This window comes from Cheilinus undulatus, linkage group 20, assembly GCF_018320785.1.
Source record: "Cheilinus undulatus linkage group 20, ASM1832078v1, whole genome shotgun sequence".
NCBI classification, from domain to species: Eukaryota; Metazoa; Chordata; class Actinopteri; order Labriformes; family Labridae; genus Cheilinus; species Cheilinus undulatus.
The window spans coordinates 32,975,558-32,988,082 of NC_054884.1; the positions used below are offsets into that span (position 1 = coordinate 32,975,558).

Consider the following 12,525-nt stretch of genomic DNA (forward strand, 5'->3'; position numbering starts at 1 on the left):
AATACAAATGAAATGGAGCAAACATATGGTTGAGATACTTGTAAATAAGACTAAATTATGCAGGATAATGTGAAAGAATTTTAAATCCAGTATGAAAGACTACAAAAGCGTATCCGTTTGATCAAATACAGTATTCTAAGATTTTTCCAGAAAAAAAACTGTACTGTAGATTATTCCAACACTCTTTATTAGCTTCTACAATATTTATTATGGCTGTAACTGAAAGGGCTGAAATTGCTTTGCACCCATCTTCTATCATGCTTAGATGAATAATTCACAGACTGTGGGCACCTGGAAGATTTAACATGTAGTAAGGACTCAGTGGACGTGAAAGCTCTGCATGGCCACTAGAGGGAGCCAGACACCACAGGTAAACCAGCAGCAAGGCAGCTGCTATGAGAGCTCTTTATTTCCCCTCTTGTTTTAGTCATTATATGAAGTCTTTATGTTTATTTCTTAGATTAGTAACTCAGTAATCACCACCATTATGTCATGTTTCTGTCCCTGCGTCACTGTAACCCGTCTTCTTGTCATATTTCCTGTGAGGGAGCTCAACCTCAGCCAAGTTAGGAGCTGTCAGCTCCTCACAGAGGATGAATCAGACCTCTTATCGTACACTCATGCCTGCACACAAACACGCACCAACACTCTCGCTCTTTGTTTGCTTCCTCTTTCTGTCTGTTTGAGCTTTTACTGCCCCGCCCTGATCCATTAGACACAAACAAACACAACACACTGTACGGATTAGCTTTCACGCCGACATATGAGATGCTGTGTCTGTGCAGTGTTCAGGAGTGTTTGCTGTTTTTCCTGATATAATGATCAGCTCAGGTTTTCTCTACATGAATGGACCAGGACCCGTCTTAAGAAGTGTTGACAGTTGTATGCGGGGTTATAAATGTTTATGCATGATACACTTTTAAACAAAGTTTGGCTTTTTTTCTGCATGTTGGTGCCTGATTGTACAGTTACAATGGATGTAGACCTTCCACACTTAAAAACCTCACTAAACTGTCTTTAACTGCTGTTCACATCATTTTTTTGACTGTTTCTTGTGTACAAAAAAAGTTAGAAAGGCATATTTTCCTCAGTTAGTTGATTTGGTAATTAATAAATAAAGTGATTTATGGAAGCAGATTGATCCAAACAGCCGGGAAAAACATGCAAACTATTTAGTCAACTCCAAAATACAGCACAGTGCATGTACTTCCAATCTTAAATCATCACTATATCAACATTACATCTCATTCTGCAGCACAAGCAAAAGGTCAACGGTAGGTCAGCAGGTCAAAGAGCTACATCAGCACCACTGATGATAAAAAAGTTAACTTTTTAGACAAAAGGCCATGGAATTTTACATGAAACCACAGATTTTCTGTAGCAAACATTAACCTTTTAACTTCATAATGCACTCACCCATGGTGGAAGCAATAAAATCATGGAATCATGTCAGAATGAACAGCAGATCAACCCCAAAAAGACAAAATAATCTGTTGTTGTCATGCTATTTCTGCATGAACTCACAGTCCCCCATGTTCTCTACGCTCTTGTCTTCAGCTGATCAGAGCTGTGCTGTGTTGCACAGAGCTCTAGACGCGCTTCTAGTGTGTAAGGTTGCTTGTTTTCGGTCAGAGGAAAACCATGGTGCTGCAGAGAGCGGCACAGCAGTTGTATGTGTAAATTGTGGGTAAAGCTATGGTCAGGCTGCAGTTAACAGTGGTGGGTAGCATTACTTTTGAAACTAACTTGTTAGATTATTGTGTTACAAATTGGGCTGGGAAATTAATTGCAGATGAGATTGAAATGCAATATGGCCTGCTGCAATTTTCAAATCACACTGCATTATTTCCTTGACCTGAAATGTGCCAAAAAGATTGATACCCTTTTTTTTGCAGCAGAGATTTTATGCTGTAAACATTATGCATACATTCAAATAACTGTTTTGGAATAGTTTTACAAAAATCCTGCCTTGACTGTTCATGTATATTATTTTCTACATCAAAACAAGAATAACATAAAAACTATTATCATCCCCTTCAGTGTTGCAATTGATGACAGATTTGTTATATAAGCCAAAATTGCAATTAGATATTTTTTCAAATACTTCATCCCTAGTTTAATTTATATAACATTGTTCTAGTTTTAATGTAGAATGGTTTATTGCTTGTTTTTGCTGAACAGTCCATAAGATGAGCAACCTAAAAATTGCAATTAAATTATGTTGCAAATCGTTCAGCCCTAGTTACAAACTGAAGAAAGTATTTCCTTGTGTTACCACACTACCTTCTTATAACTCTGGCGTCAGAGTACTTTTGCAACCCTTTAACGTCTAGTTTTATTTATGGGTTGTGAAAACGATTTATAAAAAATAGCCTAATTTACAGCTCATAACCCTTAACTCTGCAGACTGTTAACATCACTTACGGATGTAAAAACCTTTAAAGCTTTTTACTACGCTCACAGTCTGACAGTAATCAGAGCAGAGGCATACAGATTCACTGTAAGTAATAACTGTACGTACTTTTTTAACAGCTGCACAGCTGATTCAATGAAAACAAAACAGGAGCTTTTAAAGATGGGGGCATTTTATGCCTTTATTGACGGAGGCGGGCAGTAGACAGAATTGGAAACAGGGATGAGAGAATGGGGGAGAGACATGAAGCGAAGTGCCACAGTCCGGATTTGAACCCAGGCGCGCCTTAAACCACCAGGCCATCTGTGCCTCAAAACAAGAGTTTTTAAACGTGCATTTCACCATGACGCTGTATTTGTCCTTTTTTATCAACAGTATAATGCCTTCTTCTCTGCCATCTCTCTAGCTCAGTAAGCTTTTTTTTATCTTTTATCTTGCAACTTACAATTTAATGAGCTTTTAGGTTAATCATCGCATAAAAGCAAACAAAGACAATTTCGGCTGAATTATGTTTGCAGGTCATTGGTTCACCTTGGAATATTTGATAATTGTGTTTGGTTATTTTTCATATTTGCATAATTATTTGCATGTTCTTAAATGAGCCCCTAAATCCTCCTCTAGGCCATCCGTCGTTCATCCTCTCACAGTGCGATGCTGTTTCTACCCTGTGGAGGTCGGTAACTCGCTCACATGACTTGATTAACTGCGGTTTCATGCCTGCGTGCACTGAGCTGTTTGCTGCAGGGAGAGACCACATCAGCAGCACAGAGACAGAACATTGATACAAAGATGGAGAGAGAAAACAGCACCACAGACGTTACAGAGGATCGAGCAGATGATGAATGAGTAAACGGAGAAAAAACAGAGTGTTATTTTTTGTTGCTGACCCACGTCCACGGCCTGACGTTTTCCCTGAGTTTGCTGTTTTCTTTTAGCGGAGTCGATGATTCTTTTTGGAAAGCTGGAGGGACAGCAGAGTACAGTTTTAAGCCTTGAAATCATCCCAAACTCTTAATTCTTAAGACATCATTATGTTTTATAAGGCCAGTGTTACATTTCTGATCCATGTACAGAGGAATCACCTGCTGTTAATCCAGCTTCAGCACAGACAGAGAGCCTTTAAGGGCCAGGCAGAGGCTCCTCTTACAGACAGAGATAATGGAGGATTAATCTAATAAATCCTATCTTAAGTCACTCCAACTGATGACTATTATAACTATTATAGAGCAGGAACACGAGTAAGTCAGACTCTGAGTGGGCTTGTGTTGTCGACTATTTTTAAGAGTCTCACTTAAAATATGAATTATTTTAAGGCCTTTTGAGCATGTGTCAGAAAGCTGAGAGTACCTAATGTTGTGACTAATTACAATCTTTGAAGCCACATTTCATAGATTAAGTAGCATGGACTTTATAAATCAGGTTAGTGAAAGGATGATTAAAGTCAGAGTCAGCTGATGAAGCTCATGACTGTCAGTGAGCAAATATGACTGTTTCAGCATCTTATGTCGTCATCATGTTACAGGTTTGAACAGATTTAAAGCATCCAAACAAGGGTCGTCTCATTGCCGTAATTATTGATATTTAATCCAACATATTCAATACTTTGTGCATGCTTGACATATGTTGCAGAGCAGCCAAGCTCAAACTGGACGGCACTTCTTTTGTCTGGTCCTTTTCACACCTGGAAATACACCCAGAGACTGCCGGCAGTTTTCCTAGAACTGTTTTTATTTAAAGATCACAAGTCTACACTCATGCTGGCAGCTCTTTATTCCATGCTCTGATACAGCAGTATTTTAATGTGAATGTTAACATACTCTCTATTTCATGAAAGCTGATTTTCAGCATGCATTAAGTTACATCATTCACCAATTTGGCTCAGCACGTTAGTAAATTTTCAGTATAAGTGATGTCACTGATGCTGGAATGTGGTAAATGACCTTTATTCTAAGGTATTCTGATAGATTGGATCCAATTCCCACTTCAGGTTTGATGAATATGGTTCAAGATATATTTTAGACATACAGTACTGTGCAGAACTTTTAGGCATTTTTTGGCCAAAAATTATGTTTGAAATAAGGCCTGTAATAGCAAGTAAGCCCACCTGGGGCCCACCTTGACACAAGCCAGGCCATGCTCTGGATGTCCTTGCATATTACCAGGTGCATAAAGTCCACACAGGACGTGGTAAGAAGTGGATCTAGAGAGTAGACATGACCCATTGGTCTTGCTGAGCATGCCCAATAGGCCCAAAAATGAAGGGCAGTCTCTGGGCCTATCACTAGGGGTAAAAAGCCCTGGCAAGAGAAATGACGTTGAACTTGACCTTGGCAAGTGAGGCTTGTATGTGTAAACGACATCATGGGGCACATAAGGTCCTGTGATGAATACTTACATGCCTAAAAGTTATGCATATGACGGTACATCTTGTTATTTGGAGCAGGGGTTCCCAAAGTTGGGGTGGTGGGATGCTTGCCAAAAAATACAAGGAGAAATTTTAAATGACTTAAAATCCATTATTGTAAAAAGATCCTTAAAATTAGCTTAATTTGAAATCAAGCTAAAGCTATCAAATGAGATATTTACATGGTGCTTTGTGCAACGTTGTATTTTTTATCATCTCCAGGGACAATGGAGGGTCCCCATGGTGCTATTATTTTGGGGTCATGATCTGCCCAATAGTTGTTGAAATTTCACACTTATTCTTAAACATGAATCTCAAGATGGCAGAAGAAGTAAGCTTCAACAAAATCCAGGGGATGCACTCACTAAGAGCTTTAAATGTCTTGAATTTCAGTGTGATCCATTCAATAATGATCTAATTGTGCACTAAAGTCATCGTCAGTCAAATTGACTATTAATCCCAATCCAAACCCATGCAGCTGTGATGTTGTCCACACAGCAGCAGCTCTGTCAGAGAACAATGCCTTGTGCTACATGCACATTAAAGTTAGCAACTTCACGGTGCAGCTGTCCCACGTTTAGCCTCCAAATCAAGAGGAACTTGCATCATTGATTGCCTTAAAGGATATATGATAAAAAAAAACCCGAGTCACTGTGTTTTCCAGCAGATCTACACGTATTCCCCATAGAAAATTAACTGTAGAGCGTTGTTTACACTGCATGCTGCATAAAATGCCATTCAAGTCTGGTCCAAGTGTTTGTTCACTGGTTGGCTCACAGCCAGAGGGAAAAATCTGGGGCACAAGCTGTGGAGCAGCTCTGCTCTTACTCTGAAAGGTTACATCAGAAAACATACAGAAAACATATAAACCAGTGTGGTATTGCCACGTTTACTGTGATAGAGTGTATAAATAATCCTCTCAGACAGTAATAAAGATGTCAGGGCTGGTTGTCTCAGTGAAATAGAAAACAAAAACATAAGCAGGCTGATTTCAGAGCACACACTCTGGATTAAAATTACATGTAAGTGGTGAAATGATTGCACTATGGTACAGAAGCTGGGTTGTTTTGTTCTAAGATATCCTCTCCTCCTATCTCCATCTCTTTGTTATTGTCATTTGTGGGCAGGGCCTTCCTCTCCAGGTGGCCAATTATAGCTCATACAAGCCCTAGCCGACCAATAGGAAGCCTGCACTGCTGTCACATGTCCACATCATGGACCACAACCTCATCTCCTCTCTCCTGTTGTTAATATTCAAAGGCTGCAGCCGGCTGACATGAGCTCATACCAGCACTCATTACAGCAGCACACTAAGGAAGTCCCATGTGAGACATAAAAACCATGCAGAGATGTATTGATCTCTGTTCAGGAGCAATAAATCTCCTCTTAGAGCCATTTTAAACATCATAGTGCTTTATGGAATAATCTAAATTAAAGCTTATTGGTACTTTTCAATTATTCTTGTCACATTTGAGGGCAAAAGAAAACCCATCTCCCCCCTGAGGCAACAGTGTGAACTTTTTTTTGCCTCTTATTAATGGTTCGGCTTCACTGAAAGTTGCTAATTGCAGGAATCATAAAGGCATCCCCCTCCAGGTATGTTCCTCTCCTATCGTGAGTATGTCAGTGTAGTATGAATAATACATCAGCATCTCAATAATTGATTCAGTAGTACACAGCCGCTTTCATGTAGCTTTCTTGTTTATTTCTGAAACTCTGATAAAAATGCTTGTGGTTTTTTCCAAATCATTATCTTGAAGTAAAACAAACAAAGCGCACAATCGATGCACTTTAGAAAGAGTGTAAGGCTCTGTCTCTTGAATCCTATAAAATCTATGTTTTATATAAAAACTGTGGCTGTGTCTTTGATTTCTTTGTACTTTTTCATACATTTCATTTACAAGGATGCACGCTCTAAAACCATAAAGGACAGTTTTCTCAATTTAAGCAATGCAATTCTGATTTTACTGCAGTTTTATTTGTGGTAAAATAAAAGCAAGTCATCAGAGCAACAATTAAGGAAAAAACCCAATGCAATCAAATACTTCCCGGTGATGCAAGCAGCTGTGATAAACATACTTAAGAACACTGTACTTTGAGCTGTCACCAATAAACCTGCCTTCTTCCATCATTAGTATAATGTGTTAGCATGATTGTGTTAGCCACAAACACAAAGAGCAGAAGAATAATGTTGGGCATTTAGACAAAGTGGCAAGACATTTGTGTGGTATATAACTTTCCCTGAAAATATCATGGTAGATGGTATTGCACCATTACTGTAACAATTACCAGTTACAATTAGATATTAAAGAGGTTTGGTTGAGTACATGCTTTTGTATAAAGTCGCAAAATGTGATGCCAGATACTTTAAAATGGAATATTTCTTTAATAATACAGGTACCAATAAAATGTACATTGTATGAGCATAGTGAGATAAGTATGTAGGTTTTTTAAGCTAGCTTTTCTGTAATATACCTGTTAGTTTAATACCTGGGAAGCTGAGAAGCTAAACTAAGCTTGTTCACACCTGAAACAATGGCTTTCTATTACAACACTGCTTCAGAACTGGTGGGTCATGACCCCAAAGGCTGGCCACAGAGCCCTGTACAGCAGGTCACCAATGTGTTCCTGGAAACAAATTTCTGGGCTGCATAGCGGCACAGGTGTTAGCGCTGTTGCAAGAAGGTTTATGGTTCGCTACCCAGTCAGGGTCTTTCTGTGTGGAGTTTGCATGTTCTCCCTGTGCATGCATGGGTTCTCTACGGGTACTTCGGCTACCTCCCACCGCCAAAGACATGCTCGTTAGGTTAATTGCTGACTATAAGTTAGGTTTGATTGCCTGGTTCATTGTCTCTGGCTGGCGACCAGTCCAGGGTGTACCCCACCTCTTGCCCAATGACAGCTGGGATAGGCTCCAGCCCCCCACGACCCTGAACGGGATAAGTGCAGTAGAAGATGGATGGAAACAGAATTGGTTGCAAATAGTCAGTGAAACTCTTTACAACATGCTCATTTTGTTCCACTTCTTTGATTTGTCACATTTTTGGTACTGTTTGAGGTCCGATCTGTAAGATTAATCCAGCTGATCAAATAGAATATGTCAGAATTCTGGGTTGCAGTTTTTCTCTGTGGAGCTTATGGTTAGTCCTGAGGCAACATGTTGGGAACCACTGTAATGCAACAATACCTTCAAGGCTAGCTCCAATAATGTTAGCCTCATAAAAAAGTAGTTAAAGATCTTCTCTAAAGAGACTCAGCAGTAAACCACACCATGCAAGCTCGACAGGCAGCTGTTACAGTTGTTCACTTTCAGTGGAGCTAGTTGGTGAATCAAACTTTCCCAACCTGGTCAAGAGAAAAGCAAAGACATCTTTTACACCAGGAGAAGCTTTCAGTGCTAAAGCTGCACCCAGGCTAATCTATTCTGCTGCCATTGTTTACCACTTTGTGGTACAACTTCGCCATATCAACAGCTAGCAAATTGTACTCCTGGAATGACACTGATTGGTCCGGTCAGTCTTTGACCAGGAACTAGTGTATCAGCTTGAAGTTTGCAACATGGATCTTGTTGATGATGGACGTGGAATCTGGCCAAGCCATTGACTTTGGGAGGTTGCAGTTGAAGACCTGTTTCCTCAATTTTGACCTCAAATATTCTGGGCAAGGAAAACCGAAAAAGCTCTTTTAATTACACTTACTGATCACTTTATTAGGTACACCTGTCCAACTGTTAATTGACATGCATATCAAATGAGCCAATCACATTGCAGCATCTCTTGCATTTAAGAATGTAGACATGGTCAAGACGACCTGCTGAAGTTCAAACCAGGCATCAGAACAGGGCAGTAAGGTGATTTAAGTGACTTTGAATCTGCCGTGGTTAATAGTGCAAGACAGGCTGGTCTGAGTATTTCAAAAACTGCTGATTTATGAATAACTATCTCTAAGGTTTACAGAGAAAAGAGAAAATATCCAGTGAGTTCCAGTTCTGGGCCAAAATGCTTTGTTCATAAGAGAGGAGAATGACAGGGCTGAAAGAAAGGTAACAAAAACTCCAATAACCACCCCTACAATTTAGGTATGCAGAGGAGTGCTTCTGAACATGCAAGATGTCAACCTTGAAGCAGATGGACTACACCTGCAGGAGACCGCACCAGGTGTCACTAAAACATCGCCTGTCTTGATTTCTGCTCCTAAAACGGTAGGGTCACAATTTGGCATAAACAATACCAAAGCATACCAGACCACCAACAAACATATTTTTCATTCTAGTAAATATGATTCTGGACATTTTGATTATGTCAGTTTGTGATAAAAGGAGATTTAGGTGGTGAAAAATGTGGGTATTTGAGTTTTGTCCAAGGAAGAACAGCGTGGATGGAGGCAGAGAAGAGGCTGTGAGAAGTTTCATAACAATAGCATCATGACTGCACTCTCACTGCACTCTGCACACTGAGCTATACAGGACACCAGCGTGTGCGTGTGCTATACGCACCCTGTGTGAAGTATCATCATCCTTTTCACTCCATATCTCAGGCAGCTGGTACCGAGCAGAGGTATTCATCCATCCCTCCTCGCTCCTTTTTTCCTGCTGTCCCAGCTGCTCTCTCTACCTCTCTCTGCCCCCTCCTTCCTCCACCCCTCCTTCTCTCCTCCACCCCCTCCTATCTCAACCTCCTTTCCTCTGTCATTTCCATCCTGTTCACATGTCCCGGCGAGACGTGAACACAGAGGATGGCTCAGAGCTCAGGTGCAGACGCCCGGCTGTTGGGACCAGTCCATCAGGCAGGAGGACCAGTTTATTTACCCAGACGACAGAGCTCTCTGCAGGGCTGAAGGCTGGAGCTTAAACCCTTATTTGGACCTCCAATCCTGGAGATCTACCTCCTCAAATTGAGCTGTTTTTTTTGTATTTTAAAGGGACAATCTGAAGACTGTGAGGCTCTTTTTTTATTTATATGATTGGCACTTGCTTTGCACTTTGAATTGGAAGCTGTGGAGAGGCTTCTAGAGGTGAAGAATACGAGCATGTCCTGTCTCTGTCCTGCCTCAAACTGGACCTTTGCATCTGCTAAGTCTGGATAGCTGCAGAGGGAGATAAAGACAAAAGAAAAGGGGAAGAATTAAGAAAAAAGGGGGAGGAAAATCCTCCTTAAGACACCTGTGAAGGCTCCTTCTAGGACTAAAGCCGAGACAGGAGGAACAAAAAGACAATCAAGGGCTAAGAAGAGAAAAGGCTAAAGAGGAGACTCCATCCCGTTTCCCACCTGTGAGGATTAATTGGACTGGAGCGGCATGGCGCACGCTGCCTCGCAGCTAAAGAAAAAGGCGGATGAGAATCTCGCTGCAGAGGACGAGAAGGAGAAGAAGAAAGCAGCGAGGAAGCGTTCGCGGGAAGTGAAGAAAAAGGTAGAAAGAGGGGAAAGGGGAACTGAGAAACAAAGGGAAAGTGATGGAGAAATGAGAGCTGACACAAGAGAGAGGGAGAAGGAGGCTGGAGACGTTTCGGTCTGGTGGAGGCTCTCTTTTGTCATGATGCAGCCTCCTAACACACATCCAGTGTGATAAGAGGGGTGGTCCCAGTGGGAATACTGAGGGAGGGGAGAAGGAGGGGGTTAAAGACAGAAAGATGGATGAAGGGAGAGTGTGGACAGAGAAGAAAAAGAAAGATAACAAGGATTAGCTGTAGAGGACAGTTTGGTATTTTAGGCAGTGGTGTTTCTATTAATACATGAGTGTTTGAGTGCAGTTGTGTTTCAGTGATCACTTGTATCAACTCTTAAATACTTCAAAAAAGTCTGTCCCGCTTACACCCACACAAACACTCTCAAGTTGCTTGTTTTGTAATAGAAACTCACTACTTGTATCGCCGTACCTCACTTTGATAGGACGCTTGTACATCTGTGTTTATTTGGTGTGTTTGGGGCTTGTCCTCAGTCACCCCGCTTTGTTTTGGAGAAAACTTTCGTATGAAACAACATTTTTTCTCTTTATCACACCTCTTTTTACATCCAACCTCCCTGTTTTCATCCTTTTGGATAAAAAAAATCCCATTTGAGTTTTTTCATGAAAAAAATGTTTACTGTGAAGGATTGTATGAATTGAGAAATCAGCACTAAAGCCAAAAGCGTCATCAGTCACACCCTGCAGTTAGGTGTGGGTTGTTTTGGTGCATGTTTGTGCGTCACTCAAGGACAGACCTGGTCTTGTCCACACAAATCCATGAGTTGATCAATGGGTCTGACTTGAAATCAATAATCACACTTGCTGCGGTGACACATCTGATAAAGCATCGCCACTGAAGGCGTTGATGCTGCAGGCTTCGCTGTTTGAATAACTTTGTCGACCTGTGTGTTTGTTTGATTGTGATTGGCTCGCTGCTTTGGATCATTTGTGTTGTGCCTCAGTGTGTACATGTTGGTATTTTAGCCTGTGTGCATGTGTGTTTTTGTATGCGCAATCATGCTGACTTTAGCCTGAGGTCGTCATTAGTCTGGGGTTAGCCACCTGTCACAGAGAGTCAATAACGCTGACCCCATTAGCATCAAGGTCAAAATGTATGCAGAGGTGACTTCTGTTGCTCACAAGATGCTGTGAGCTGCAGATGAGCCCATTTGGTATAAATGAGATTTTATTAAAGTAAAGATTCCAAATCTTAAACCGGGCGGATGTCCTAAAACTGGCAGTAAACGATGGATACGTCTGAGGGACGGAGCCTTTAGCGCTGATATGACTCATGACTCCAGGGTAGGCTTGGAGATCAAACCCTGGCGTAATCCAAGCCTCTTCTCTGCATTTTCCAAAACCTAAAAATCAAAAACATTTTAGCTTATTGACTCTGCTATCGTTCTGCAACATTTTATGACATCTCTGGTGCAAAAACTTACATAAGTTCTTGCAAGGGGGAACATAAGCTCGAAGCACATCAGCATTGTGCACAAAATTAAACCAAAATCTTTGACTGTGGGCTTAAGAAGAAAAAGATCTGACTGCTGCTGGGAGTGGCATTCACTCATTTACTGTCTTCAGCTGCTGCAGGACAGTCGTCATACTCGTCTGCTTGAATCTGCCTTTAAAAACTCCAAAACTCTGTAGCAAGTCCATATTTTCAAAAAAGTTTCAAATGTTTCTTTAGTTATTGTGATTAATAGCATCGTTTTTAGTGCATTTAATTATTCTAGTATTTGCTATTTTGAAAATTGCTATTTTAGAGTAAAAGTACTTAACTTCCTGACTACCTGACTTCCTTAACTTTCTTTGTTAAATAAAAAGCAAAGAATGGCACTGAAAGCTTTTTATGATGGAAAATATAGCTGGGCAATTAACTGCAAATGAGATAAAATCACAATATGGCAAGATGTAGTTGTCAAATCACAGACAGTGCAATAGTTCTTGAACATGAAATGTGTGAAATACCATTTAGATACAATCTATTTTTTCTTTATGCTCCACATATTATGCAAACATTCAAGTGTCTTTTATTTTTTCACAAAAATCCTACTTTCCTTGCTCATGTATTTCTTCATCAGAATGAGAATAATATGAAAAATGATCCTCTTCAATATTGAAATTGATATCAAATTTAATATATGAGCCAAAATCACAGTAAGATTTTTTTCTAAATTGTTTATCTCTAGTTTCACTTATCTCATATTGTGCTTGTTATATTATAGAATGATTTCGTGCTTGTGTTTGTTAAACAACTAGA

General features: G+C 40.4%; 1 protein-coding gene across 26 annotated transcripts in view; it reads left to right on the top strand.

Annotated features, from left to right (window-relative positions):
* Window positions 1-12,525, top strand: part of LOC121528118 (ankyrin-3-like) — a 252,631-nt gene that overhangs the window by 64,540 nt on the left and 175,566 nt on the right. For 6 of the 26 annotated variants that reach the window (XM_041815291.1, XM_041815292.1, XM_041815298.1 and 3 more), the window contains exon 1: window positions 9,710-10,226. The exons of 2 other annotated variants lie outside the window; for them this stretch is intronic. In XM_041815291.1, the coding sequence (XP_041671225.1) occupies window positions 10,113-10,226 (114 nt within the window). In that variant the 5' untranslated portion in view covers window positions 9,710-10,112. Of the gene's footprint in view, window positions 1-9,707; window positions 10,227-12,525 lie in introns of those variants that run through there. 18 more of the 26 variants (XM_041815299.1, XM_041815293.1, XM_041815301.1 and 15 more) reach the window with 6 other exon arrangements.